Source organism: Pan troglodytes, chromosome 2 (genome assembly GCF_028858775.2).
Source record: "Pan troglodytes isolate AG18354 chromosome 2, NHGRI_mPanTro3-v2.0_pri, whole genome shotgun sequence".
NCBI lineage: Eukaryota > Metazoa > Chordata > Mammalia > Primates > Hominidae > Pan > Pan troglodytes.
Genome location: NC_086015.1, coordinates 4,401,050 through 4,427,148, shown reverse-complemented (window position 1 = coordinate 4,427,148; position 26,099 = coordinate 4,401,050). Strand labels below are relative to the sequence as shown.

The 26,099-nt window shown below is 37.4% G+C and overlaps 1 protein-coding gene across 8 annotated transcripts in view; it reads right to left on the bottom strand.

The window, feature by feature from the left end:
* Positions 1–26,099, bottom strand: part of CHL1 (cell adhesion molecule L1 like) — a 206,131-nt gene that overhangs the window by 25,103 nt on the left and 154,929 nt on the right. For all 8 annotated transcript variants that reach the window (XM_009444749.5, XM_001136954.5, XM_001136570.5 and 5 more), the window contains 9 exons: positions 23,331–23,462; positions 17,695–17,835; positions 16,310–16,421; positions 14,753–14,919; positions 12,023–12,188; positions 6,341–6,465; positions 2,034–2,135; positions 1,643–1,840; positions 429–499 (listed from right to left, as the gene is read on the bottom strand). In XM_009444749.5, coding sequence (XP_009443024.1) covers positions 429–499; positions 1,643–1,840; positions 2,034–2,135; positions 6,341–6,465; positions 12,023–12,188; positions 14,753–14,919; positions 16,310–16,421; positions 17,695–17,835; positions 23,331–23,462 — 1,214 coding nt within the window. The remainder of the gene's footprint in view (positions 1–428; positions 500–1,642; positions 1,841–2,033; positions 2,136–6,340; positions 6,466–12,022; positions 12,189–14,752; positions 14,920–16,309; positions 16,422–17,694; positions 17,836–23,330; positions 23,463–26,099) is intronic.

The window sequence follows — 26,099 nt, the reverse complement described above, 5'->3', positions numbered from 1 at the left end:
GAGAATACAAAATGTCTACTGGTGTTTAATGAGTAGTGAATACTTTTTGCGGGGTCATCAGTTTGATATGCATAATATCTAGTAGATTATACTAAATTAATTAAAGATTTTCAGTATTTTTTGAATGGAAGAGAATCTAGAATGTTGTTAATTAAATTATTAATAATTTGAAACTTCGGTAATGTATTACAACTAAATCAATCTGTATAATCTTCCCTAAATTGTTGACCAGTGTTAAACTCGATTTCATAACATCATTTTAATCACAATGATCTTTAAAATTTATGATGATGACTCACAAGTTAATTTCATTTCCAAATCTTATCTTTGTTCTTAAAAAAATGTTGTGCTATCATTGTAGTTAGCATGCAGACCTAAGAGGAAGAGAAAAGCACAAAGAAATACATAACATATTAAGAAATACACACCTCCCACTTTATAATCATTTCCTTGGGTTGAGAGGCTTGAACCCTTATGTTTTGTGGATTCCTATCTGGAGCTGAAAAATTAAAAACATTAACATTATTTTTCCTTTTAACCCATAGGTAAGTCATCATATCACAACTCCTGTCCCCCAAAAACACAGATAATTAAGTAAGTTTGATTGTACTTATTAATTTATATCTGGTCCAGTTCCTAAAAAGATTTAAGGTAGATTTTAAATATGTATTTTATTTAAAAGAGTAAAATAGTCTTCTTGGAGTGAAATAATTATTATCCAGTGGAGAGTAGATTGTTTAGTATATATGTCTTAATTTTGAATCTGCTTTTAAAATTTTTAAAACTGCTTTTTAAAATTCTGAACCTGCTTTTTTTAAAAAAAATTTTAATTTAAGCCTGCTGTATTTTTTCTATTAGAATTGTCATTAGAAACATATGTTGTGAATATTTGCCTTTAGAAGAATAAAGTAAACACCATGTATTAATATCAGCAGCCAAGTTTTAAGGACATCAAAATGAATAAAACCTGTACAGTAGTCATGAATATTTTTAGATGGATTCGTTTTATTAGAAATAGCTAAATGTGGAGTTTAGTGCAAAGGTTGACATACACTAAAATCACACAAGTGTTAATTTCTATCTGATCCAGTTATAACCTTCACTTGCTTTTTCTCAGTCCAAAAAGGAAATTATGTCCTAGAGTATTTATTTTAGCCAAGGAAAAATAAAATATCATGCTATGACCACATTGATGATCAATAACAATTCAGTAATACAAATTTTAGCAGTCATCCTTGAGATTTTTTCAAACGCATCTTGGAAATTTAGATTGATGTTGAGACACAAGAAAAGACACTGAATGCATAAAAATTAATAATGTTAGATGCACACATATTGAATTTTAATTTAGAACTTACTTGATGATATCTGGTTAAACTTGATATTTAGCCATCACAAATTACTGAAAGTAATGTTTTTTTTTCATATGTCACTCCCCTAATTTCCTGCTTTTATCAAACTCGTATGTAACACTTCTGAAACTTGTGTGCTTTGAATATTTTGTGTGCTGTTTACAGAACTGTTAACACTATTTGGAGAAATCTAAAATCCTACATTACTCTATCAATCTTTTTTTTTCAGATGTTCAAAGATGGGGACAAACAAATATTTTGTTAGAAACCTGATGTGAGAACCTGCATACCTGCTGGTGGTGTTTCATGACGGTCTGACGGCTGGCTAGGCTGACTTCTCCCTACTTCGTTCACGGCTATGACCCTGAACTGGTATCTCACAAATGGAGCCAAAGGTAAGATAACTGTGGTTTTCTTTCCTTGGACTCTGGTCAGTTCCTCCCACCTTCCAGGCTCTTCTTTGTTTCCTTCAAATTCAACAATATACTCTGGTAGTATAAACAGGGAAAAAATATTAGAATGTATGGAGTATGGATAAGTTATACCAAAATTTGTACTCAATATTAAAAGTTCAAAAGGATGTTATAAGAAGAATAATCCAGTAAGAGTGGTTAAAAAGTGACTTCGCTATTAATTTTGACTATCTAGAGTAATGAAAACAGTTATCCCAAGTCTTCCTACCGCTAATATTGCTGTTGTGGTCAGCTCCAGCTTCCCAGGTCAGCCGAACACTCCTGTTCTGTCTTTCAGACAAGTGAAGGTTTTCTGGTGGATCCGGAACATCTAATTAATAAAGGAAGGGAAAATGTGGATAATTGCCTTTGTTTACCTGATTCCCTTCCTCAGACACATTGTCAGCTACCCGGAGACAGAGGAGGTACCACCCTCTTAGGGACCTGGGAAGCACCCCTGCCCCCTACCCCACATATGGAAGGGAAAGGTGGAGTTTCAAGGGTAATTCAGGCACCTAGCTAGCCCTAAGAAGTAAATAAACAACTTGATAAGAACGGAGGTAATAGTAGCTTTAAACAATAGCCAAGGAAGCTGGAATCACAGGGATGTTTGGTTCTCCTATAGAAACTGAAGATAACATCTTAATATATGTCTCTAAGTTGTTTTTCTGGAACCCAGACTCTCACCAAATAAATTTGCTGGCATGGAGACCTCAGATAAGGGGAAACTGAAGTCTGAGCTCTGACCATCATTTTTTGTAAATTTCTTCCTGAGGGCCTAAAGGGAGCCACATCCATGAGCCAGAGCTAATATTCTTTTTGGCTGACTCCCAATTTTCAAACAAAGCTTCTCTTCCTTAACCAATTGCAAATCAGAAAATCTTTGAATCCACCTATGACCTGTAAGCCATGCCCCAACTCCAGTTCAAGATATCTCACCCTTTTAGGCATAAACCAATGTGTAACCTCAATGTACTAATTTACTATTTTGCCTATAGCATTTGCTCTCCTGAAATTTACTCCTGCTTTTAAATACCCTCACCTGCAAGCCACTGGGGAGGTTGGGACTTAAGCATGAGCTGACCAGTTCTTGTTTGGTGCCCTGCAGATAAGCGTCTTCCTTTCTCCCACTGCAAACCTCAGTATAGATACCTGGTCTTACTGCACTGGGTTGGTGGACCCCAGTTTGGTTCCATGAAAACCCTTCTTTTCTGGGCCCATGTCTCCACTATGTTCAATCGCATCAGGCTCTGGGGTCTGGGGTTCTTTGTAAAATCCAGCATCTCCACATGTACTCCCCAATGGACCATATTACCTCCCTCTTCTCTGATTACGGTCTCAAGGGGTTATCCTTGACCAGGGACATCAGAATTCTTTTAGGAGAGTTAAGAACAATGAAAATTCCTAGGCCCTATTTCTGGCTTACTGAGGAAGGTGGGCCCAGGAATCTGCATTTGCAAACAAGTTCCTCGGATGGGGATTAGGAATACCCAAGTCTGAGAAACATGATGTATCTCAAATGAATCATTTCTGTTTGTCCAGTACATATTTGTTTATATGCCTGATTCATCTCCAAGAACAGGGGTCATATTTTATTAAGCTTTGCATTGCCCACAGTGCCTCACACATAAATGTTTTATAACTAAATAAATCAGTGAAAAAGATATTATTACTTCAATCATGTGTATAATTATTATATTAAAGCAATAAACATTAGGTCTTATGGTTATAGAAAAAGAGATCATGAGCTCTGCTTTCTTTTCTGCAACTGTGTTGGATTTTTATCATTATTGATAACAATGAATTTTCATTATAGTAACTTTGATACCCTCTTAACCTGGAGTTCTCAAAAAGAGTAGGAAGGCAGTTTATATCAGAACAGGGAGATTTGGCATTGTTAAATGTTGTGACAGAAACTGGAAAATTAAGTAAGTAAATGATCACAAATTTTTGAGTATTAAAGAAAATGAAAATTTCTGGTACTTTGAAAATAAAGCAACAGTAAAAAGAAATCTTATTTCTAATGGTATTTACTCTGAAAATTGGGTTTGAATTCTCTCAAGCATTGGAGGACTTTTATCTTTTCGCAGAAGAGAAAAGGAAGATATTATCCAATGTAGCCTTTCAATGGGCTCTTTCTTCTCCAAGTGGAAAGCACCGTCCATTGCTCCTCCTGAATATTTGCTGATTGTTAGAAATTTACATTGACAAAAAGCATCGTTTCCAATTCAGAAGAGAGAACATGTTTTTAGAAAAATGTGGCTCATGACTGTGTCCAAACATTAAAGCCATAAATAAAAAGTTAATTCTTCAACAGGTTTCAGAATCTCTGAGCTCAGAGGACTTTGGTTTCTCTTCAGTATGTACTGAGTCCACTAATTTCTGAAGCTTCCTGGAATAAACTAAGGCTGCGTACTGCATCTGACATTAAAATTTGGCTCTTCTGAGAATCGTACGGAGCTAGAATTGATGAACTTGCAACTGAAACTTTTAAAAAATGATATCCTGAAAGCATGTTTATGTCAAGGCTTTTAAATATAACTTTTGATTAAAGGGGGTCAAGTATGTACTTTTAAAAATTGTTCTCCAGGGGGTAAAACATAGTCTTTTAGAAACCTCGTATGTGTCTATATAATTATTTTTTTATTGTCAATTGTTGAGAGATGCTTTGGTAAATCAGAAGTTTGTCTAAAAAATAAAAGAATGTACATTTTAAATACAATATTCTGCAAAATTTATTTTTATTCTGTAAACATTAGTAGATTACTGCATATATAACCAGTACATATAATCATAGGTAAAATTTATGTAGAATTAAAAAAAATTAATAGATCCAAAAATGGCAGCATAATCGCAAGAATGAACTTTTAAATTTTGTAAGGAAATTGAGAAGGGGAGTACCAAGCAGTAGGAGACCCAGTCCTTTTGGTGGCTGAGATTGCTCAAAATACTTAGGGACAAAGCGCACAGAGCCTGACATTTACCCCTCTACTCACTAGGCCTGGGATGAATTCCAGTTTATCTGAAGCTCAACTACTTTAGCTGATGAATTATTGTTGAAATCATCACGAGGGGATTAAACGTTTCTGCTTGTAAAGACCTGAAAATGCTCAAATACCCATGGCCAAACATTTTGCCTAAAGGTACAATTCTGCTGAGCCGACTCCACAACTCTACAAATCCAAACCTTCTATAAGCGGAAACTGTTCTTTTAGTTTTAGAACCCAACCTCGATGGCCATTTGTTTCACCCGAGACAGGTTGGCCATTTGCTTTACTTGAAGAGATCCAGCCTGTTGACCCACTTTTTTATCAGTCTCTCAGAAGAGACTGAATTTTCTCTCTTGGTCTGTACCACCACCTCCCTTGTTTGGAACCTAACAGGCGGCCCCAACAGCTGGAGTGTTAAAGCACAAAGGTCTGTTAATAACCGTGATTAATGTAGACATATGATAAAGAAGGGTAGGCAAAACCAATACTTTTAAGGAATATCTGCAAACTAAAAGAAAGACTAAATGGTGGCCACTGAAACAGAACAAATGTCTGTAGCTGTTAGGGTCCCTGCAGAAAATTAATGAATAACTCACACAAATTTAGGATAGTTCCAAAACATTTTAATAAAACATCTTTAAAAAGATGTAGGCAGGATGTTCAGTAGGTTGGGTGTGAGAGAGACTTGAAATATTGGTGGTGGGATGCAGCTGCTAGAGCCTCATCAGAAGGAATGGTGTGAGGAGACCCTGTCTGCAGAAGCCATGACTTTGGCAGTGGGACACAGCCAGTCCACAGGGACGGAGTAGGGAGAATCAGTACAACACTCCAAACGGCCCTCCAAGGAAAGTGGTTTGCTGATGTTGTCCTTAAAAGCAACCTTTCTAGGTCAAAGAGCTGGTAGAGAGTGAATCTGGAAGGGAAATTTTGGAAAACATCCAGCAGATGGTCTAAGAGCTTTAAACACTGGTGATTTCAGGAGTAATTGCATTGATTATACTAGTGAAGTGTGCACACTGTTTCCTGATTAGTACTTTCATCAACAACAACAACAACAAAAATCAAAGACATTCCTTTGTAGAATGCTGGAAGTTCCTCTCCATCCTTCCTGGAACCCTGGGAACTCAGTCTGTGCCTTTGGTTTAGAGATGACCACCGTGCATCCACCTCTCGACCCCTATCGAGATCCTCCGGTCTAGCCCACCTCCATTCCTCAGCCCCGTTTCTTTGTACACCAGGAAGTAGTAGCTCAAGAGTGCTAGGAACTCAAGCGTGCTTTATTTTTCTTTCTGCGGATAGCATCACTTACCTCCCACTGCTATTGGCAAATTAACACATGTAGGAAAAAAAAATTAAGCATTAATTAATTTCTTTTATATGAAACAAGGAGAAAGGATTTGAAGTTGTGTTGCTTTTTAAACAAAAATTTGAAACTAACAATATATGTGCAGGGGCTCAAAGAATCATTAGCTTTATTGGCCAGGAACGACGGGATTTAATCAGAAATGAAGAAATGAACAGATTTCTCATTAGTTAGTGCACTTACCAAGAACAGTTACTTGAGTTATATCGGCAGCACTGTCTAGAGCAGTATGAGCTGAACAGCAGTAAATGCCTTGGTCCTCTAAAGTTACATTAGAAATGGTCAAATTAGCTCCATCAATAATTATCCTATCAGAAAAAAAGTGAGCACATGATGAGAAGGAAAACAATAGAAATGATAGAAACCCAATTCTTTTAAAAATGCATATTCCTTATCAAAAACAGTCTAAGAGTGAAAGATGACTTTATGCAATGCAAATTTGATTAGAGAATGCCACAGTTGAAACCTGGAGATAAAGAATTATTCTAGCATACACAACTGTCTACATAGCCATAAACAAAATCACATTAAAAATTATTATGAAATCTAACCATCTGTTTGCATGGGTCAGTGATGGAACTGTGTGTTGCCTGGCATGTGTAAAGAGTGCATCATACCTCACAATGGCCAAGATATATTTGAGTAATTCTTAAGGTATGTTTAGGGAACCACCTATATAGGATCGATTGGAGTGCTTCCTACAAAGGCAGATTCCGGAATTCCATCTCCATTCCACAGAACCAGAATACCTGAGAAGGAGTCTGATGATCTCAGTTTTTCACAAGTTTCCCTTTTCTCCGCCCCTCCACTCCCAAGTACAATGCACATTAAGATCAGATAGCAAATGAAGCATATGACTTATTTGAACAGTAGATGGCAGTGTAGTACTTCTTTTTGCAAATCATTTCACCTCACTTTTTATCATTTGTTCTTTTACCAATTTGTGATCAGGTTTACCAGGAGAAAACTGCTTCTTTATAAACTTCACCTTTTACCCTGTACCACTGTTGAGATAACTATTAAAGTATTTTTCAAGTTCCATAAAATTTAAAATGTGTTCATAATAATTAGCATTTTGTTGAAATAATTTAAATAGTGTCATCCCTGTGAGGAGGAAAGGAGGCTCACATAATTAATACTTTTATGTACATTTCATACAAAATGCTGAGAATTTTGAATTATATAAACCTACTTTAAATTGCAGTGTAATGAAACATAGTTATTTTGATTATAGACAGAATCAGCCCTTATTCCTACACCAATCATAGAAAGATTTGCCAACCAATATTACCTTGAATTGTTAATCAAGAATCTCACTATAATTCTAGACATAATAAAACTTTGACATGAATTAACTTGTCAGGTCATGTTAGTCAGGTGTCCATTTGATACAATATTAGAATACTGCATATCCTGACAATTTTTGTAAAATGTACCTTCTTAGATGAAAGAATATACTTTAATAACCTCTTGAAATAGGACTTCTGTGCCCTGCACGAGGGCCCATAGTAGCTGAAATCTTGCCAAGATTTATACCCTGGCACGGGGTGTTTCAGGCCAGAGAAGAAAGCTACCAATTTTTTTGGCAAGTCATGGTTGCACTATGCCTTGTTTTCAGTCTCACAAATGTACCTTAGGTGCCTCCAATTAATCAAGGTTGGGTGCCTCACTAGTCCTCGAAATGTGGTAGGTATGGTATACCTAAAGAACTTATTAAAAATGTCATGTTCCAGCCTCAGTCCAGGTTCCAAATCAGTACATTTGGAGATGGGGCAAGGGCCATTGCATTTGAACATGAAGCCTGGATAATTCTGTCACACGTCAAAATCACAAATAGTTGTCACACATAGGGTCACACACAAAATCACACACGGGGTCACACTATGGTGTGCTGCAGTAACAGACAGCTCCAAATTCCCCATGCCCAAGAAAACAGTCACTTATTCCTCCCTCACATTATGTTCCCCTCATAGGTCAGTGGGATTCTGCTTTAAAAAGTTGTATCATTTCTACTGTCATAACACTTGAACTCTTAGAAGAAGCTAAAAACCTCTTCACATCTTCGTGCCCCAATCTTTTCCTCTGTTTGCCTTCAACTGCTTAATTACCTTGCCTGAGAAATCTATCCACTAAAACCACTCGACTCCTTCATCTGCGGTATCCAGTCTGCTAGTCCCTAATCCATGTCAGCAGCCATTGTTGTCTTACCCTGTTCAGCTGAGTAATATCCGTGTTTCCCTGAAGGCACTATGACAAAACGATTCTCTCTTTGGAGACCTGTGTTTACGGCTCAGCTCCATCAATTATTGTTTGTACAACCTTGAACAAAACATTGAGCCTAATTCATCTTATCTGAAAAATGGGGATAACAATATTTTCTTTCTCTTTAGGAGAATTAAATGAGGTAAAGCACATAAAGTGATTAGTGCATACAGCCTGGCAGAGTATGTGCTCAGAGAGTGTTACTAATAATATTAATCAAGTTGATTTCATTCATTTTTGGCTTATTGCTAATCACATTTCTCATGGTTGGTGTTTTAATGTCCCCAACTCCCATTTCTCCTGCCTCTCTGCTTGAACAAATTACCTTCTTTCATAATTTGTTAGAAAGAGACCTTTCACTATGACTGCATCTTCATCTTTGCATCTTCAACTTCTCCCCTTCCCTCATTAATTTGCCACTATTTCTGGAGACGGAAAAAAAGCAGCTCCTATTTGGTGCCAAGGAAAAACCCTCCCACTGAAAAAAAAAATCCCATCCTCATGGATACAAAGAATAAATATCACGAAAATGGCCACACTGCCCAAAGTAATTTATAGATTCAATGCTATTCCCATCAAACTACCATTGACATTCTACACAGAATTAGAAAAAAAACTACTTTAAATTTCATATGGAATCAAAGAAGACCCCATATAGACAAAACAATCCTAAGCAAAAAGAACAAAGCTGGAGGCATCACGCTACCTGACTTCAAACTATACTACAAGGCGACAGTAACCAAAACAGCATGGTACTGGTATGAAAACAGACATATAGACAAATGGAGCAGAACAGAGACCGCAAAAATAACACCACACATCTATAATCATCTGATCTTTGACAAAACTGAGAAATCGAAGCACTGGGGAAAGGATGTCCTATTCAACAAATGGTGCTGGGAAAACTGGCTAGCCATGTGCAAACAACTGAAACTAAACCCCTTCCTTACACATTAAACAAAAATTAATTCAAGATGAATTAAAGACTTAAATATAAAACCCAAAACCATTAAAAACCCTACAAGAAAACCTAGGCAGTACCATTCAGTACATAGGCATGGGCAAAGACTTCATGATGAAAATGTCAAAAGCAATTGCAACAAAAGCCAGAATTTACAAATGGGATCTAATCAAACTAAAGCACTTCTGCACAGCAAAAGAAACTATCATCAGAGCGAATAGGCAACCTACAGAATGACAGAAAATTTTTACAATCTACCCATCTGACAAAGGTCTAATATTCATAATTTAAAAGGAACTTAAACATATTTATAAGAAACAAACAACCCCATCAAACATGGGCAAAGGATATGAACAGACACTTCTCAAAAGAAGACATTTACATGGCCAACAAACATATGAAAAAAAGCTCAACATGACCGATCATCAGAGAGATGCAAATGAAAACCACAATGAGATACCATCTCATGCCAGTCAGAATGGCAATTATTAAAAAGTCAAGAAACAACAGATGCTGGTGAGGCTGCAGAGAAAAAGGAACACTTTTACACTGTTGGTGGGAATGTAAATTAGTTCAACCGTTGTGGAAGACAGTGTGGTGATTCCTCAAGGATCTAGAACCAGAAATACCATTTGACCCCGGAATCACATTACTTGGTATATACCCAACAGAATATATATCATTCTACTATAAAGACACATACACATATATGTTTATTGCAGCACTATTTACAATAGTAAACACATGAAACTGATACAAAGGCCCATCAGTGATAGGCTGGATAAAGAAAATGTGGTACAGATACACCATGGAATACTATGCAGCCATAAAAAGGAATGAGATCATGTCCTTTTCAGGGACATGGATGAAGCTGGAAGCCATCATCATCAGCAAACATGTGGGAGAAGAACAATGAGAACATATGGACACAGAGAGGTGAATCACACATACCAGGGACTTTTGGGGTGTGGAGGGCAAGGGGAGGGAACTTAGAGGACAGGTCAATAGGTGCAGCAAACCATCATGGCACATGTATACCTATGTAACAAATCTGCACGTTCTGTTCATGTATCCCGTTTTTTAATGAAGATGTAAAGAAAAACAAAAATTAAAAAAAGAAATTTGTCATAAGGAAAAAAATGAAGAAATTAGTAGTACAAATCACAAAAGCAAAAATGGACTGTGCACTTGGTATTTTCTAAGTGCTCTGTATGTTAATGTTTTCTAAGTGCTTGGTATTGTTAACCCTATAATGAAAGTACCTTTTTAATACTTTTAATTCAAACTATGTTACGGGATTTAAAACTAAAGCACAAAGATGTTAAGCAGCTTGTCTAAGTTCAAAGATCTAATAAGTGACTGAGCTGAGATTTGAATCTGAGCCATTGAGCTTCAGAGTTCATGATCTTACCCATGGCAGTGTTGCTGTCTCATGCAAGCAGCACATGTCCTATCTAAACATTTTCAGATCTGTAGTTTTACAGGGTAATAAATTACAAAATTAATGAGAGGTGAGATTTGGCTCCAAGATGGTTAAGTTTTAACCCTTACTTAGTAACAATGCAAAAGGACGCGAAGCTGACTTTCTCATATTTTCAAAAGAGAGTAGACATTCAGCAAATGCTGACTTTTTATTTCTTTGATGTACTTAATATCATCTAGTGCTATTATGCATCCATTCACACTTTCCTCTATATGTTCTCTTTTATATTTTGTCTATATTCTCTATACAGAGTTTGGAAGACTCAAAGGTGTACTCCTCAATACTTTCTGGCAGGAAGAATCCCAGATATGATTTAGGTTTTGCTAGTGAGTTAAATAAACTCATGTGAGATTGAAAAGTAGAAGGAAAATGGACGCCATCTTCTCTGGGCCAGTGGGAGCAGACAGTGGTTCTGGCAGACATGAGAGGTGGCAGTGGCAGGACTCACGAGTAGTACCAATGGGGTGAGGTGGCCATGAAGATGGCAGCAGTTTCCAGACACCTGGATTGCAGCTGCAGTGCTTTGTGATCAAGAACCTAGAAGACTAGTGTGCAGCCTCTTCTAGGCCCGGCTCCTCCAGGTTTTTTTGCAAGCTTCCAAGCCCATGCAATTCTTCCTCGGTTACTTAGAGTGGTTTCTATTTCACACACTAATAGAATGGTACATGTTACATGAAAAGTCAGTAGCAAAAACAGGATGATAAACATATAATAGGAGAGTGAAGTGACTTGAAGACAGAAATATTACTCAGTTTTTGTTTTTGTTTCTGTATGAATACTTTTAGAACTTTTTTTTTTTTTTTTGAGACAGAGTCTCTCTCTGTCCCCCGGGCTGGAGTACAGTGGTGTGATCTCAGCTCGCCACAACCTCCGCCTCCTGAGTTCAAGTGATTCTTGTGCCCCAGCCTCTCGAGTAGCTGGGATTACAGGCACGCGCCATCATGCCGGGCTAATTTTTGTATTTTTAGTGGAGACGGGGTTTCACCATGTTGGTCAGGCTAGTCTCGAACTCCTGACCTCAAGTGATCCACTCGCCTCGGTCTCCCAAAGTGCTGGGATTACAAGCGTGAGTCACCACGCCCGACCTAGAACTTTTTAAATCAAATGCAAGTTGTTTACCCCAAGCAAATATTATGACATATCATAATAGTTTACCTACCTGCCATCTTCTGTGCCATTAATTTCAAAGGCTTCTCCATCTTTACTCCAGGACAACTTCAAACTGTGTTTCAAATGTGAGTCACATTTGCTCTCACAATGTAATTCAAGCATATGCAATTTGGGGATACGAGGATTCTTAGGAGAAACTCTAAGTTTTGTAGCATCTGTTTTTACCAAACAAAGATATTAGTTAGAACTAAGCATAACTTACTTTGTTATTAAGTGCCTGCAATTTAAGTAACCCAAATTGTCACCATAACTGTCCAATCCTCATGCAGGGTTTGTCCCACTGTAATTTCCTAACATTGTATGTCATTATTATTTTCCTTCCATCCAGGCTTGGACATCTGACAAAATTTAAGTAGAAATATCAACTAATAATTTAGGAATTTCCCTCATTATTTCTTGGGGAAGGGAGTAAACAAAGTATAAGCAAACAAATGTCTCTAGAAGTTGAAAATAACATAATTTCTCCTTCAAGTGCTTCTGGATATATAATCAAAGCACTGTAAAGGAAAAGGGAAAGATATTTGATTTTCTATTAGGGTGTTTATTATTAATTCAGAAACCTGAGGGTAAATGTTTAAGCCCATGAATGGATGAACTATTAACATGAAGGTGGGGAACTGGAAAGTAAGCCTCAGGGAAGTAGGGCCTGTGACTGTTTCGTAACACTGCGGTATCTCCAGAGCCTAGAAGGGAGCCTGTACACCGTAGGCATTCAATACATAGTGTTAAATCTCCTTTTGAATGAATTACAGGGAGTGATAGTTTGAAACAAAAATAAATTTGTAGTTATCAACATTATGAAACTCAAAGATTGGTTCATGGCTGCCTTAAAAAATGTTTGGTTCATTATGATTGTTTCAAAACATGCAATCCTTACTCTTTAATGCTGTATTAAAAGTAAGTACACTCTTAATGTGGCATTTGGCATTTTGGGGACCTCCCAGAGACCAACTGCACAAGCTGACCTCCAATTCTATAATTATACTCTGATATTGGCTATGTACATTTTTCTCAAGGAACTGGCTAAAAATGGAAAGTATTAATAAAATTAATTGTTATTCCAGGCACAAAACTTGAAGAGACTATTAAATTGAATTAATTTTAAGTGAATTATTTGACATCCTACTTCTAATTCTAAATTTAAAGCCAGAAATTCATTTAATAATAATAGACACAATTTAATAAACACTTCTCTATCAGGGCTCTGCTAAGTAATGCATATTCATTGTGGCATTTTATAATTATAACAACTTTATGAATATTAATACTCCCACCTTACAGAGAAAATAGTTTAAGGCTAAAATGAAATTGAGCCATAAGACAAGGTTTCCTAACCGGTAATGGGCTGAACCAGGATTTGAACCCAAATCTGCCTGAGACTAAAGCTCATGCTCTCAATCACTATACTATATAGGCTCTCACTTAACTCCATTCTCAACATGCCTTTTGTATATGTAAAAAAAAAGTGTCCTTAATCCTCCATTGATATGATTCATATATATTTTTAACATATAAAATAGACACTACAGCATATTGAAACTTTCTAAACTTGTCCATCTCTCTGGCCACTAGCAGTTTTGAGGTCCATTTTGGGCCAAGCACTGTGTTGGGCAATAGGAGTGCAAAGTTCCATTTGGATTCGAGGCTTCACGCTCCTTACACCTAGCTGAGTTGCTTAACCTTGATATAGGTTTACTTTTTGAAGTATAAAAACAATCATCACCATCTTCAGTGACTTCATGAGGGCATTTTGAAAAGTGTACATGACACTTGAAAATTTAGAAGACATCAGAGATAAGTAGATATTGTGGCAGAGTATTTGAGTGCTTTAAAAATATAGTCTGTGGGGCTGGCACACTGATTTACTCAGGGCACAGAAAGAGACAAATACTATAAAATAAGAAAAGGATGTAAGGCAAAAGAAAAGGAAAACAGGATGAAAAAAGAAGGAAGGAAGGATATATATGGGAAGAGAGAAAGAAATGTCAAGACATCAGTGGATACAACAGCAGATATGTATGAGGAAAAGTGGCATCAGTAAAAACAGATGATCAAACAAATATGCTCTCCCTTATCTAGGTGGAAGTGAGAAGCAGGCTGGGATATGGACATGACAGAAGAAACAAAAATGCTCCTTATTAATACCGAAGATCCTTTCCATTTTGCGTTTTCTTGAAGATTCTCTGAGCAATATTAAAATCAAAGTATCAGTGAAGCCCAAGAAACTATTAACAGCTCCCAGGGCTGTGCCCTGAAGTGAGAAGGAATAATACAAAGCTGTTTATGACTCAGAAAGAGGATCAAAAACCCTCCTCATTCTGTCGTGCCTCAGTCATTATAAAGTTATGAGTTTGTGAAATCTTTAGCTCAAAAACTTGATTACTGGTACCATTACCTTGAGTTAGCTTTGGAAATAAAATATAGTTACAGAAATATGGTGTATTATGGTTAATAGGTAATTTTTAAATATTGACAGCCATCTGTCACTACGGACAGCTGGCTGCCTCTTAAAATAGGATGAAGCTGTGTACATATCATGGGCATACCCTGTCATTCTTGCAATAATCTTTTAGATGAAACCCAATCTAGGAATTTTGAAAAACGGTTCAAAGAACTTTATCTGGTACTCCAACTTAAATTGTATTATTCCATTTGGGCAAATGAAGACAGACTGAACCCATGTGACAATTCATGCAAAGTAACAGTGAAATAAAAATACTTCTAATATCCAAATTGGCTGTGACTGCAGTTTTTCCTATAGCATTTTCTACCCAACATGAGTAAGACCCAGCATCTTCTTCGGTGGTTCTGTTGATCTGCAATGTGCCATTTTCATAGATATGATACCGCCTGCCCTCCAGGGGTTTCACTTCTTCCACCTTCTGCCTACGGACAAAGAAAGCGTACATCCATCTGAGGTAGGGCAAAATTGTATACGCTTTTTAATACTAGCCAGTGACGTCATTCAGGCTAATCCCCTTTCAATAGCTCAGAAAACCTTATGAAATGTTCCACTGGGCTTCAGATTTTTCTCAAAATGGACCAAGATTGTATATCTTATCTACCCAAATAGACTGTGGCTATAGAAAATTCAAGTCCGTGCTCAGTGCTTCTGTTGTTATTTGTCATAGCCACCAGCACCGGTTTGCATGTGTCCTCAGAGCTTAATAAATATTTTCTGGCTTATTGATGGTGAACTCTTTAGTTAATGATTGCTCCAGGGTACTAAATGGGAAAGCTAGTAATTGAAAGAGATAATGAACCTTTCGAACCTCCTGCTGTCCTGGGAGAACACTGGTCATTCAGAAATATTATAAGCCAGGGAGTCTTGCCTGTCTTGTGGACATGGATTACATTTACCCTATCAACCCCAGAGCCATTTCCTCCAACATTCAGCCATTTCCAAGCCTTTGCTGCTACAGCTTGATTTACCCTGTACATTTGACAATAAGTGACTGCTTGAGTTTCTTTTTTTTTTTTTTAAGGATAAGCTGTGGATGCGGTCCATGTAGGATCATACAGGACAGGGACTAGGCTGAGGCAAGTGGGAGGCTTGCCTCAGATGCAAAATTTAACAGGGTGCCAAACATCTCAGTAAGCAAGGTAAATAATATTTCAATCGAGTATTTTCAAAAATCAAAATAATGCAAAAAACCCATGATGAACAAAATAAAGGCAATATCTGACCCTATAAATCTATGACCTGGGGTCACTCATCTCACACTGCCCTACAGACCAATGACAAAATTATTCAAGAACTATTTAACCAAGCTTTTTCAGTAAAGCAACTAATAAGGTAGATCCATACTGATAATGTCTTTGGACTTACGATACCAATTAATTCATTGAAATTAAAATCAAAATGAATGCTGGAAAAGTCTTAAGCACATGCATTTGGAATTAAATTCGAGCTTAGATAATCATTTAGATAATCCCAAAACAACAAAAATAGAGTAAAACATGACCTTGTGGTACCCCATAATGAAAAACCAAAACTACCTTTAAAATTGTCTCTGTAATCTCTTCAATTATCCGCTTTTCTTTATGAACACAAGTGGCTCTCTGTATGTCTCTATGTGAGAAAATCCTAGAAATCTAGCCAATGTTTTCAGAAGAGCTAATTTCCTGGACCGGTAAGTTTGTTACCTTATGTCTCAGAGGTACTGGGTACATGTAACAATATAGACACAATACAGCCTGTCAAATGACGGATGAAGAAACAAGGTCAAATCTACAATTGACATTCTCTTAAGAAAACCATGAGCCACCGGCTTACCAGGACACGACTGCCTCAGGTGAAGCAAAGAACTCGCAATGTAAGAAAGCACTGTACCCAACCACTGTAGCGTAATTTTCTCCATCTTTGGTTTGTATCAATGGACGGACATCTATTTGAAAATAACATAAACGCAGTTTTAAACTTTCGTGGAAGAAAGATATGCAAACTAAATTTTTCTATGTCCTAGTCATACTAATACAAATAGAAAACAGCAGAATATTATGGTGTCTGTTTTGAATTATAGAAGCATCCCAATTCAATACATTTTTGAAAGTACAATTTCTTGTAAATTTGTTTGAGTTCATTGTAGATTCTGGATATTAGCCCTTTGTCAGATGAGTAGGTTGCGAAAATTTTCTCCCATTTTGTAGGCTGCCTGTTCACTCTGATGGTGGTTTCTTTTGCTGTGCAGAAGCTCTTTAGTTTAATTAGATCCCATTTGTCAATTTTGTCTTTTGTTGCCATTGCTTTTGGTGTTTTAGACATGAAGTCCTTGCCCATGCCTATGTCCTGAATGGTAATGCTTAGGTTTTCTTCTAGGGTTTTTATGGTTTTAGGTCTAACGTTTAAGTCTTTAATCCATCTTGAATTGATTTTTGTATAAGGTGTAAGGAAGGGATCCAGTTTCAGCTTTCTACATATGGCTAGCCAGTTTTCCCAGCACCATTTATTAAATAGGGATTCCTTTCCCCATTGCTTGTTTTTCTCAGGTTTGTCAAAGATAAATCATGCTGCTGTAAAGACACCTGCACACGTATGTTTATTGCGGCATTATTCACAATAGCAAAGACTTGGAACCAACCCAAATGTCCATCTATGATAGACTGGATTAAGAAAATGTGGCACATATGCACCATGGAATACTATGCAGCCATAAAAAATAATGAGTTCATGTCCTTTGTAGGGACATGGATGAAATTGGAAATCATCATTCTCAGTAAACTATCGCAAGAACAAAAAACCAAACACCGCATATTCTCACTCATAGGTGGGAATTGAACAATGAGATCACATGGACACAGGAAGGGGAACATCACACTCTGGGGACTGTTGTGGGGTGGGGGGAGGGGGGGCGGGATAGCATCGGGAGATATACCTAATGCTAGATGACGAGTTAGTGGGTGCAGCACACCAGCATGGCACATGTATACATATGTAACTAACCTGCACATTGTGCACATGTACCCTAAAACTTAAAGTATAATAAAAAAAAAAAGAAAGTACAATTTCAGTGTGAAGTCTAAAACTCAAATGTATGGTGAAAAGTAGTTTGATTTTTCCCTCCATATATTATGTGTCAAGAGTTAATACACTTCTGAACATGACCTTGACCATTTTCCTTAGGAAAATAGCATGTTAAGTCAGCTCCCAGGCACACTCACCCACAACATCAATATTGGCATTGGCAAGGATAGTTCCATGGACATTTGAGGCTTCACACTGGTACACAGCAGTATGATTTGGTTGAAGGTTGGTAAAACTGATTTCCCTGGGGAAGACAACATCACCAGCAAATGGATGATCTGAAAGAGATTAAAGAATGTCAGTTTGATAAGGAACAGGACATAAAATATTTATACACCATTTATTAAATGTGTCACACAGTATTTATATTTTCAAACCAGTTTAGGGTGACTAATAGTTCATTGAAGCCAATTCTTTAGGTTTTCTGAACATCAACTATGGACTTTTCTTTCCAGATCCATGTGAATTTTCAATTATCTTTCAAGTTAATATTTAGCAACAAAATATCTGCTCATCTGGACCTCCCAGAATTTCCATACCTATACTCATGGCACTATTCCGGATTATCCTTTAGGCATTCAAGACCTATGATGAAGTGACACTCTGTTACTCTTCTGAATTTAGACACTGATGCTGCCTGGCACAAGTCACATGGTCAACACATCATGATCTCCCTAGCTACCAGTACTGGCTGCTATTTTCCCCCTTGACACTTTTGTTCCCGTTTCAGTTCTCTGCCTCTCTACAGTTTTCTGATCTGCACCATTGATTTCATTTGCCTTGCTTCACTATTTAACCACTTCATGTACATTGCTTGTATATTTCATTTTCCCAGGAAGACTAAACTCTTCTTGAGAAAAAGGGCCAGATTTTCTACTTTGGGCCAATAAAACCTTCCCCACTCCTGATCCAAGTATAATTCTGGGAATATCTTTTGGAAATGAGAATACCTAACATGAGGCTGGGCATGGTGGCTCATACCTGTAATCCCAGCACTTTGGGAGGCTGAGGCAGATGGATCACTTGAAGTCAGGAGTTCAAGACCAGCCTAGCCAACATGGCAAAACCCTGTCTCCACTAAAAATACAAAAATCAGCCAGGTGTGGTGGTGCGCTCCTGTAACCCCAGCTAGTCGGGAGGCTAGGCAGGAGAATCACTTGAACCCACGAGGTGGAGGTTACAGTGAGCCAAGATCTCGCCACTGCACTCCAGACTGGGTGATGGAGAGAGACTTTAAAAAAAAAGTGAAGAAAAAGAAAAGGAAGAAAAAAAAGAATACCTAACATTTCTGATGCATTTAAGGACCAAAAAGTCTATTGGATGTGGCACATGCATGATCTCACTGACACTGCTCAGAACTTGATGGATCAGCATTTACATGGCCATTTTAAAGGTGAGGGGACTGGATTACAGAGAAGTTGGATGACACATCCCACAACATTGGGCCACTTTTCTGACTCTAAAAGCCCTGCCCTTGCTATGATACTATGTATGTGTATATCTTTATCTATATCTATAGTGTATATATAGATATAAATATATATTATTATATTATATATAATATCCGTATATAATATATATATATAACATATATTTTATATATATAAATCCAGTGGGAAGGAAAACATGTTAGCTGGAAATGTCAAGGGAAGGGCACAAATGCAAAAATTTTTAGTTTAAAGGACATTACAAGATTAATAATCAATCGAATTCTACTTTTCTGATTGTGTCTCCATTATACGAGATAATGACTATACTAAGTTTTAGGTTCTAGAAAACATGAATACTACATATTAAAATAAAAGACTTACACATCTTTTTCTGCCTGGGAGTCACAAATGAATATTTTTTTCACTTGACTGTGAGCTCTCTAAGGGCAGGACCTCACCGTGGGGTTGTGCAGTGTGTCCCCACTGCCCAAAGAGCAGCTACCAGAGAAAATCCAGTCAGTAAATACTTGTTGGAATGACTTAAAATGTTAGGTTGGGTAACCTTTATTCCTGAGAGGCCCCTGTAAGTAGGCAAAACAATAGCCCCTGAAAGATGTACACGTTCCAAGTCCCAGAATGTATGACTTTGTTACTTTACATGGAAAAAAGGGACTTGCAGATGTGATTAAGATTAAGGACATTGAGGTAGGAAAATTATTTCCTACATCCGGATGACCCAAGTGGGCTCAATGTAATCACGAAGCTCCTGAAAATCAGAAGGCCCTTCTTGGCTATGGTCAGAGGGAAATGTGACCATGGAAGGATGGTCAGAGAGATGCAGCGTAGCTTTCAAAATGGCAGAAGGGGGCCAGGAATGTGGGCAGCCTGGAAAAGCTGGAAAAGGCAAACGAAGGAATGCTCTCCAAGCACTTCCAGGACATGGCACTGCTGACATTTTGATTTTAGCCAAGACTCGTGTCAGACTTTTACAGAAATGTAAAATAGTGTACATGCACTATTTTAAGACACTAAGTTTATGGTAATTTAATTTGTTACAGCAATGTTAGGAAACTAATACAATCCTGTTGAACAATTTATCACTTATTTCTTGCAAATTAGCAAGATGAGTAGCTCTTCCAAGTTTTTAAAGGCTAAACTCTTTAGGAATGCTGCAAAGCACTGAGTCTCTAATCCCACTCTTCACTTCCACACCCCACTCAGGGTCCTAAGTCTTTCAGAGTTAACGCCATCCTCCCATTTAGTTCTCCTTGTCCCGTGTGATCCATGCATGGCTCTGAATTAACACTGCATTACAAAAGTAAGAAATTAGACTATTTAAATGATACTTTATTTAAGTAATTAAACATTGCTTAAATCTGCCTGTTGGCGTGGGTATGGAAATTGTTGTGTATTGACAAAGGCTAACAGAAGCTCCCAGGATTCAAGAAAGCCAAGACTTTATAAAACACACTAGTCCTGACATACTTCAGAAATTCTCAGTTTTGTCTTTGGTCAACCCTGTGAGAAATCATGCAATAAAGTGGACGAAAATTCAGCTCTGGAGTTAATCCTTCCGGGGTTTAGTTCCTGGTTTTAAATGTACCTGGGTTGCATTCTCCAGTAAGTAATGTAACCTCTCTGAGCCGCAGTTGCCAATGGAGAATAATAGAATCTATTTTTCAAGCTGCTACGAGGTTCAGAAATATCATATGCAAGCACGTGAAAAGGGTTAGGCCGATAATCAATAATAGCAATCATTTTGATTTAATTTTGAAATAATATGGGGAAAGGATATATAACCTCTAAAACTAAAATAAGCTTAAAGAGATTTCAAATCCTTTAGCCAACACTCTGTCATCAAATATCCCAACCTATAAAAGTTTATGACCTGTTTGCAGGGCAACAAGGAGAGCCATGGCCAAAAGCTGTGAACAGAACACAGAGCTTGGATTCCAGCGACCTGGCTTTGGTTTGAAGTCTACCATTATTCAGCTGTGTGGTCTCGCATAAGTTTATTTTCAGCCTTGACCTCCTCATCCATTAACAAACCTATTGGCTCAATTTCAAAATAAATCCAGAAGCCAACCGTGACTGCCACCAATCTAGCCCTGAGCGCAGAGCCTCTCAGACGGCCTCCTACCTAGTATCAATCACACAGTCCATTCTGCATTCAAAGGCCAGGAAAATACCTTGCAAAAATGTAAAGTAGATTGTGTCACTCTTCTGCTTAAAATTCTCCAAGAGCTGCCTAGTGTATTCTCAAAATCCCAAGGCCCTACTTCGATGTTCATCTTTACCTGAGCTCTGGCCCCTTCCCCTGCCGGCGGATCTGGTGGCCTAGGGCTGCCCCTTGCACTCCCTCAGCTTCAGTCACACTCACCTCTTTTCCTCAACACACCTCTCCACTGAGACAGCACTTTCCCTGCTATTTAGGTGGCTGACTTCCTCACTTCCTTCCCATCTCCACTCAAAGGTAAATTATCACAGGGGTCTTACTATTATGATCTTAAGATTGCAGCTCTGGGTCCTGAACCTCTTTCAGGCACTGCCCTTACCCAGCTATTTTCTGCTTTACCACACCATAGTACACACTCATGTGTTATTTGTCTAATGGCAGGAGAGCAAGGATTCCATCCATTTTATTCACTGTTGTATCTCAAGCATGAAGTCCAGTGCCGGGAACATAGAAAGTACCCCATAAATATTATTGAATGAACGAATCAGTTAAATATGAATAATAGCACCTCCTTTATAAAGTTCTTTTGAGGATTCTAAGTCATTTGTGAATGTCTTTTGTAAACAGCCAAATACCATCCAAATATAATATTTTATGATTTTGTGTTCCGGAGAATCTGCGTTCCTTACTTTTGTAACCTGAACATTCATTATAAACAAAAGTTGCTTTCATTTCCCTTCGTCTACCCAAAACCTCATTATTATTTTTCATTTTTTATTCTGTTCCGTAAAGAGATGAAGAGAAAAATCCCAAATCTGAAGATAGTAATAATGAGGACTAAGGTTTCCTGAGTGTCTATTATGGGAAAACAATACCAACCAACCATACCTTACGGGGTGCTGTTTTTGTGGCAGTCCCCGTGCTAAGCATTCTCTGCATGATGTTTCCTTTAATCCACAAAACAACCCCCTGAGTCAGTGTTATTTTTATCCCAATTTACGGATGAAGAAATGGGTTTGAAGAGGGTCAGTGATACTCCCCGTCACGCAGCTAGTAAGTGGTAGAGCCAGTATGCAAACCCAGGCAGTCTGGCTCCAGAGTTTATAAACCATCACAGTGCTCTACAGATGAATCACTGCCCTAGGCAGCTGGCTACATTTTTTTTCATTCAATCACAACCAACCGCCACTATCTCCATTTTGCAGTTTAAAAAATGTAAGCTTGGGGAGATTCAGAAAACACCTCAAGAGGAAACAGCTGGCAAGGTGCACATCCTAGATGGGACCCGAGGTCTGTTATCCACCAAGTGGCTCACCCTTGACTTGTGCAGGCCCCAGAGCAAAAGGACAAATGGAAGCCACTATTGTACCTGCTCTTAATTAAGCAATTGACACGTAAAAATATGTTCTATCCTTCTTCCTGAACAAGGACATCCAAAATAATCTGAGCTCTAGGTTCCAGTGGAAGATTTGGGGACTCCTTGGAGCTCTATGCTGAGCATGGTGAAATGGGGAGAGTTGGCCCTCAGTGCTGGGCCATTCCTGTCTTTCCCCGCCCAGCCCATTTGGAGTGGGCTCAGGGTGGACCGGGCATGGGGATTTTCAGGTCTTTGTGCTTGAGGTTGGTAGCAAATAGGCAGTAATGGGAACATGTTCAGACTTGGGATGCCTCCTTTTCCCTGAGGATGCTTTCAAATCATGGAGACAAGCAGGACCAGAGGGTGACCAGAGCAAGTCCCTTAAAAGGGCAGAGCCCAGGACAGGTGTTGCTGTTGCCTGAGCCTAAGGGAGGTCCTGACTTTGAACCTGTGTCCTCAGCTGCTAGGCTCCTGTTCTGTTTCTTCTCAGGGAGAGGAACAATAATTGGCTTTTTTCCTTGGATGCATCCTCTTTCTCATTCAATTTTCTTTTTAAAAATTAAAAATCTTTATTCTTATATATAATTTATAAGAGGGCACAGGCAGTATAAATATTATTTATGGCTCTTCCATGAATATCAAGTCTTAACAACCAAATTGCTTAGAAATAAGCAATCTCTGATTTGCTGGTTGTATCTGTCCTGCTAATCCAACCACATACCAACTTCATTTTACACACGTGTCTGACCATCATTAATCCCGTCAAACCAGGGCCTTCAGCATTGCATTGCAATTGGTTTTTAAACTTACTGTCAACTGGGGAGCCATTGACTCTCCACTTGATTGTGGGTTGAGGTTCTCCTTCAGCCTCACATAACAAGATGCCATTGCTTCCGGTGCTATACACAGCACTCTGAGGCTTCTTTGTCCAGCGAGGAGGCTCTGGATGTAAAGTGAAGAGCTCATGAGAGATGTTATCTATGTCAAAAAGTCCAAAAATGTTAAGGCCTGTATTTCTACTTTGCACCAGCAGAGGGCAGACACCACAAAGGGTTTCATAGTAGCTCTTTTTGGTAAACTTGCTCTGCAAAGCAAGGTGGGAGCTGCTTTTGTGTTGTATGGTGTGTGTGTGTGTGTGCGTGCGTGCACGTGTGTGTTTGTGTTTAATTTGGACTCAGCATGTATCATACATCAACATACTGAAAATAGTTATATACAACGACTTTATTTAGCTGTACAAGTAGCTACCCCACTAGGAAAAAATGAGGGAAGAATAAGCAGATGGTGAGTTTATTTAGAGCTGACTACAGGTTATTTTCAAGCTGCAGTATGGCATCTAAAAAAGGTGGATACACAAGAATTATATTTCAAAAATTTTAAAAATAAAACTAATTAAAATGTTTAATGCTTATTTTGAATATTTCTTAATTAGTGATCTTATAGCATTTATACATATAATCAATTTGAAAAATATTATTTCCTAGAGATTTTTTTGTAAGAGGGGAGAGAGAGAAGCCCAAAAGCAGTGTTTAGCTTTCTGCAGTCAAAACAATGCAGCAAAAAGTACCTTAAAATTACCTGTATCTTTCTATGCCCTAATGCTCCAGTATTACAATACTACAAAGTATGTCAGAAATAGATGACACATTTTACTGGATTTCCATGTTTTTATAACTCTATGTTTTATAACTTCATGAATATTGCTATGTCAGGGGTAAATAAAAGGTTTAGATTAAAGTGTTGATGGTTTGGATAATTTGATTTCAGAGAAAATTGCACAAAACCTGCAGGTAGCAACTCCCATCAAGTGTAGTTTGGTTATTTCCCCAAATATATTTTAGATTTCCATTTTTAGCTAAAAAGGAAAGTCTTCAAAGATATATGTATGTATACAATGAAAAAATATCATTAAAATTTTTCTAAGTAATGGAAGAAAAAGAGGATTATGTAAAAAGGAAAGAACTGTAAGTTCACCAGAAGAAACAAAAGTACACAACTAGCCTTGGCAAGTTCAAGTCCAAGTGAGATAAGTGCCTTTGTAATTACTCCACAGGGTGTGGACTTAATTGTTAAATTCCAAGTTAAATATCTGTATTCATAAGCTGTACTACCTGTAAATGTTTAGTCACTTGGTTTAAAATACACTAGTCCAAATTATAAACTGCGATCATTTTCTGAGGTGAAGGTTTATTTTTGTCTATTTTGCAATTTTTAATGATATCCTTACTTTTTTTCTAGTTATTTTAATACAACCAATATAAAACTAAATATCTGTAAGTTAGAGAAAAATATTCCATGAACATGAACATTATGGCATATCATATTTATAGTAGAAAATTACAACTATTGCTTTCAACGTATGCAGAAATAAAGAAAATCAAGCAATGATGATATTTCTGTAAATCTTCATGAATAATTACTATTGCCATTAGGATATTTACTATTAGGACTATTAGTAATATTAGTATTACTGAAAGAGGTCCCAAATTATCACGTCATCCAATCCTTTCATCTTACAGACAGAGGGCTGAGCTTTGGAGAAGCTGCCTAACTTGCCCAGGCCCACCAGCAAAGGAAGCTCCAGTTCCTGTTCTTACCATTCCATAGATAAATACACAGCAACTATGGATGAGCAGCATTAAGACTCTGAAGTCATGTGATTTTTGTTTCTAATTTAGTGTTATCTTATGAATTTGTATCAAAGACAGGAAAGAAGGCCAACCCAATTTATGCTTCCAAATCCAAGCTCCCCCAATATTTATCAACTGACTCAAGAAGTTCTGAGCATTCACTAGGCTTCCTCACTATACTTTACCTTAACCCTTCTTTATAAGCTTTCTTTATAATTGCTTGAACATTTACTTTAATGCTTTTCATCCATTTCTCCTATAGAAGTAAGCTGGTCCTGAATCATGTAATATTGAGAGAGACTTGAGTCAAGCTTGTTCTGCTCAGAAACAGCTGCTTCTTGAGCCTTAAAACCAAAAATTCTGAGGAAAAATACCATCCTCGTAGAAACCCATTCTTTTATCTGTTATCCTAAGACATATGGTAACAGATGAAAATTGCTTATGTTGAAACTTTATGCATTTTCTCATAATTGTAAATACAAAAATAAGATGATAAATATTTCTCGTGTTGCTGGAAACAGATGCAAATGTCTCAACATTGGGACTATATATTAAGCAAGCTAAATAGAGATGTTTATCACTAGGAAAAAAACAAAATGAAACAAACTTGGTACCTATAGAACATACAACACTGGTTATTTTTAGTAAAACTGTTTCTTCACAGGTTCTTATTAAAATCTATATTTTAATAAATCAAAAATTGTTAGGTTCAACAAAAATTGGATTTAATTGCAACATTTTAGAAATAGATTTATTATTTGAAAACAAGGATTTCTCAAGTATATTAATGACTGAGTTGCATTTGATTTTATGACAACCTTTGAAAATGCAAAAATATTTTGGATTATACTATGGCTCTATAATTATAAATAAATGCTTTCCTATTTCACTTACTAAAATACAAAGGCTTTAAATAATTCAAAAGTTGACAACATAAAAATTATTGGTG